The 3,473-nt window shown below is 46.9% G+C and overlaps 1 protein-coding gene across 1 annotated transcript in view; it reads left to right on the forward strand.

Moving 5' to 3' along the window:
• LOC102293871 (PDZ domain-containing protein 2) overlaps nt 1-3,473 on the forward strand; it is a gene marked incomplete at its 3' end in the record, with an annotated part of 9,749 nt that overhangs the window by 3,049 nt on the left and 3,227 nt on the right. Inside the window, 1 exon segment of the mRNA XM_005953019.3 lies at nt 839-1,061. Coding sequence (XP_005953081.2) covers nt 839-1,061 — 223 coding nt within the window.

The raw sequence follows: 3,473 nt of genomic DNA on the forward strand, positions 1-3,473 counted from the left end.
CTAACATAAATGTAAATGCTGTAATTTGATTATTTTAATAAACATGTAACTTGGATGGATTCAATGCTGCCGTGACCACAGTGCACACGTCTGCTGTCGCTCACAGTGGTCCAAGGGATGCTCAGGGAGTTTGTGTGTTCGCTCAGACACATGAAAAATTAGAGGGAACATTGGGGAGGAGGGCAGCAAAGGGAGGGACATGGGTGAGGGGTCGGGGGTGGGGGGGGATATATCAGATTATTGATTTGACCACTTCTAAAGTATCCTTAAGTTCTCTGATTGGTTTTCAGCCTACAGACGGCCGTCTGGCAGCTGCATCCAGTTGAGCTTTGTATTCAAATTCATAGTGAAAAGCTATAAAATACAATTCAGCACTGTTAACTTTTGATATTATGTCTGCTGCATTTGTCATGAAATAATAACGGAGCAGGCCTCGCCTGATATTAAACAGTTAAACCTTAAAGGAGACAGTGTGAACCTTTCAGTGTTGTGTCAGCATTTTCTGAAATGTGTCTGACAAAAGCTAAAAGTTGATTAATATGTCAGTCATCTCTTAAACGTTGATGTATTGTTTCTGTGCTGTAGGTTTAAACCTTTGCATTGCTTGCTGACAGTTCTGTTTGTCTTTCACTACATGAAACAAATGTCACATAAATGTATTGTAAGTTTTGGATGTGTTATTTCATATTTTGTCCCCATCATGTTGACATTGACACTGACGAGGACAGCTGAAGGGCGAGACCATAGACTGAATTTCTGGTCCTGACGTCCGCAAACAGAAAACACTCAGCACAGTCACTAAAGACGTTTTTATTTCCACTTTCATCTTCATTAACAGCAACTTAAGAAAGGCGTTGTAACGCTGACCATTAGAACACGGCTGCGCAGCCCCAGCCTGACACCATGTCCCACCCCCACCCTCCTCAGCCGTTCCACTTCACCCAACTCTCATACCAGTGGAAGTACACCAGTCCCATCAGGCTTCAACGAAGCTGATGAACGCAGAGGCCCTGGCCCAGGTCCGAAGGACTGCATTGTCATGGAAGTTACACTTAATAAAGGTGAGCTGGTGTGACTGAACCCAGGAACCAGTTCAGGTGTCACTGGTTGATTTTCTTATTACCACTGAGATGGTGTGTCTCTGTGTGTGTGTCTGTGTGTGTGTGTCTCTGTGTGTGTGTGTGTGTGTGTGTTGTGTGTGTGGTCTCTGTGTCTGTGTGTGTGCGTGTCTGCTGTGTGTCTGTGTGTGTGCGTCTTGTGTGTGTGTCTGTGTGTGTGCGTCTCTGTGTCTGTGTGTGTGCGTGTCTGCGTGTGTCTGTGTGTGTGGTCTTGGTGTGTGTGGTGTGTGTCTGTGTGTGTGTTCTGTGTCTGTGTGTGTGCGTGTCTGCGTGTGTCTGTGTGTGTGTCGTCTCTGGTGTGTGTTCTGTGTGTGTCTGTGTGTGTGGTCTCTGCGTGTGTGTCTGTGTGTGTGGTGTGTGTCTGTGTGTGTGCGTCTCTGCGTGTGTCTGTGTTGTGCTGTGCGTGTCTGTGTGTGTGCGTGTCTGCGTGTGTCTGTGTGTCTGTGTGTCTGTGTGTGTGTCTGTGTGTGTGTGTGTGTGTCTGTGTGTGTGCGTGTCTGTGTGTGTCTGTGTCTGTGTGTCTGTGTGTCTCTGTGTGTGTGTGTGTGTCTGTGTGTGTGTGTGTGTGTGTGTGTTGTGTGTGTGTGTGTGTGTGTGTGTGTGTGTCTGTGTCTCTGTGTGTGTGTGTGTGTCTGTGTGTGTGTGTGTGTGTGTGTGTGTGTATCTGTGTGTATGTGTGTGTGCGTCTCTGTGTGTGTGTGTTGTGTGTGTGTGTTGTGTGTCTGTGTGTGTGGTCTGTGTGTCTGTGTGTGTGTGCGTGTGTGTGTCTGTGTGTGTGCGTCTCTGCGTGTGTGTGTGTGTGTGTGTGTGTGTGTGTGTGTGTGTGTGTGTGTGTGTGTGTGTGTGTGTGTGTGTCTGTGTGTGTGCGTCTCTGCGTGTGTCTGTATGTGTGTCTGTGTGTGTGTCGTGTTTGTCTGTGTGTGTGTCTGTGTGTGTGTCTGTGTGTGTCTGTGTGTGTGTGTGTGTGTGTGTGTGTGTGTGTGTGTGTGTGTGTCTGTGTGTGTCTGTGTGTGTGAGGTGTGTGTCTGTGTGTGTGTTGTCTGTGTGTGTCTGTGTGTGTGTGTGTGTGTCTGTGTGTATCTGTGTGTGTGTGTGTGTGTGTGTGTGTGTGTGTGTGTGTGTGTGTGTGTGTGTGTGTCTGTATGCGTCTGTCTGGTGTTCTGTGTCTGTGTGTGTGTGCGTGTGTGTGTGTGTGTGTCTGTGTCTGTGTGTCTCTGTGTGTCTCTGTGTCTGTCTGTGTCTGTGTGTGTGCGTCTGTCTGTCTGTCTGTGTTTGTTTGTGTGTGTGTGTGTCTGTGTGTGTCTGTGTGTGTCTGTGCTGTGTGTTCTGTGTGTTTCTGTGTCTGTGTGTGTGTGCGTCTTTATCTTCTGTCTGTCTGTGTGTCTTGTTGTATCGTCTCTGTCAAAAGGTCAACGTTTTTTCTAAATATTTTAGTAGCTCGCGGCTATGCTGTGGTGTGTGGTCCGCTTGTGGTGCGTTGGTTTTTTATAGTTTTTGAACACTGGCGAATTACGCACGTGTGTTGTGTCGTCGGGTACCACGCGTTAGTGTTGCAGCCCTCGGTTATGTGTGAGTCGTCGTACAAATAGCATAACTGTGTGTGTGGATACTGTGTGTGTCTCCGTGTGTGTGTGCGTGATCTGTGTGTGTGTCCTCTGTGTGTATTGTTGTGTGTGTGTGTGTACCCTGTGGTCTGTGCTCCCAATGTGTGGTGTGTGCCATATGTCTGTACAGTTAATTTTTGGGTCGCCATTGAAAACATAAAGCTGTAGGTACTCTTTGTTCTTGTTTGGGTTGGCCTTATGGTTCGTGCGCTGATTTTTTTGGTGGTTTGTGGTGCATAAACTTGCTGTGTTCTTCCGTTTCTTCGTGTGTTTTTCTTCTGCTTTCTCGGTTTGTGGGGGTAGGACTTTCTTTTTTGGGCTGTCACTGTTCTTCACGTGTTCTGCCTGTCTTATTTTTGTGTGTGTTTCTGCAGTGCAGAACTAATATATATCTGTCCTGTGAAGGGTTCTCGGAGGTCATGGGATGGGGGGGTTGGTTCCAGGTCATCGTCCGTCAATATAGAATCTTCTTTGCTTCGTCGGTCTGTGTTTACGATATAATTTTATTTTTTAATTCAGGCGCAATCCATAAGCCCTGCAGAGTCGGGATTTCTGTTCGTTCCCGGTCCTATCTCCTCCTGTTCTTCTTTTTTCTCTTCCTCTTCTCTGTGGGTCGGCAGAATCACTCTCTATGTCTAACATGGTTTAATGCAATGCTTGCATAGTTGGCCCGGGAGATATTCCACTTGTTCATGTTTTGCATAGGTAAGTGACAAATTAATAAAGACTGATGTCACGAGGGAATTGGTGC

The sequence above is a fragment of the Haplochromis burtoni genome, unplaced genomic scaffold (genome assembly GCF_018398535.1).
Source record: "Haplochromis burtoni strain Fernald_Lab_line unplaced genomic scaffold, NCSU_Asbu1 Contig_2428, whole genome shotgun sequence".
NCBI classification, from domain to species: Eukaryota; Metazoa; Chordata; class Actinopteri; order Cichliformes; family Cichlidae; genus Haplochromis; species Haplochromis burtoni.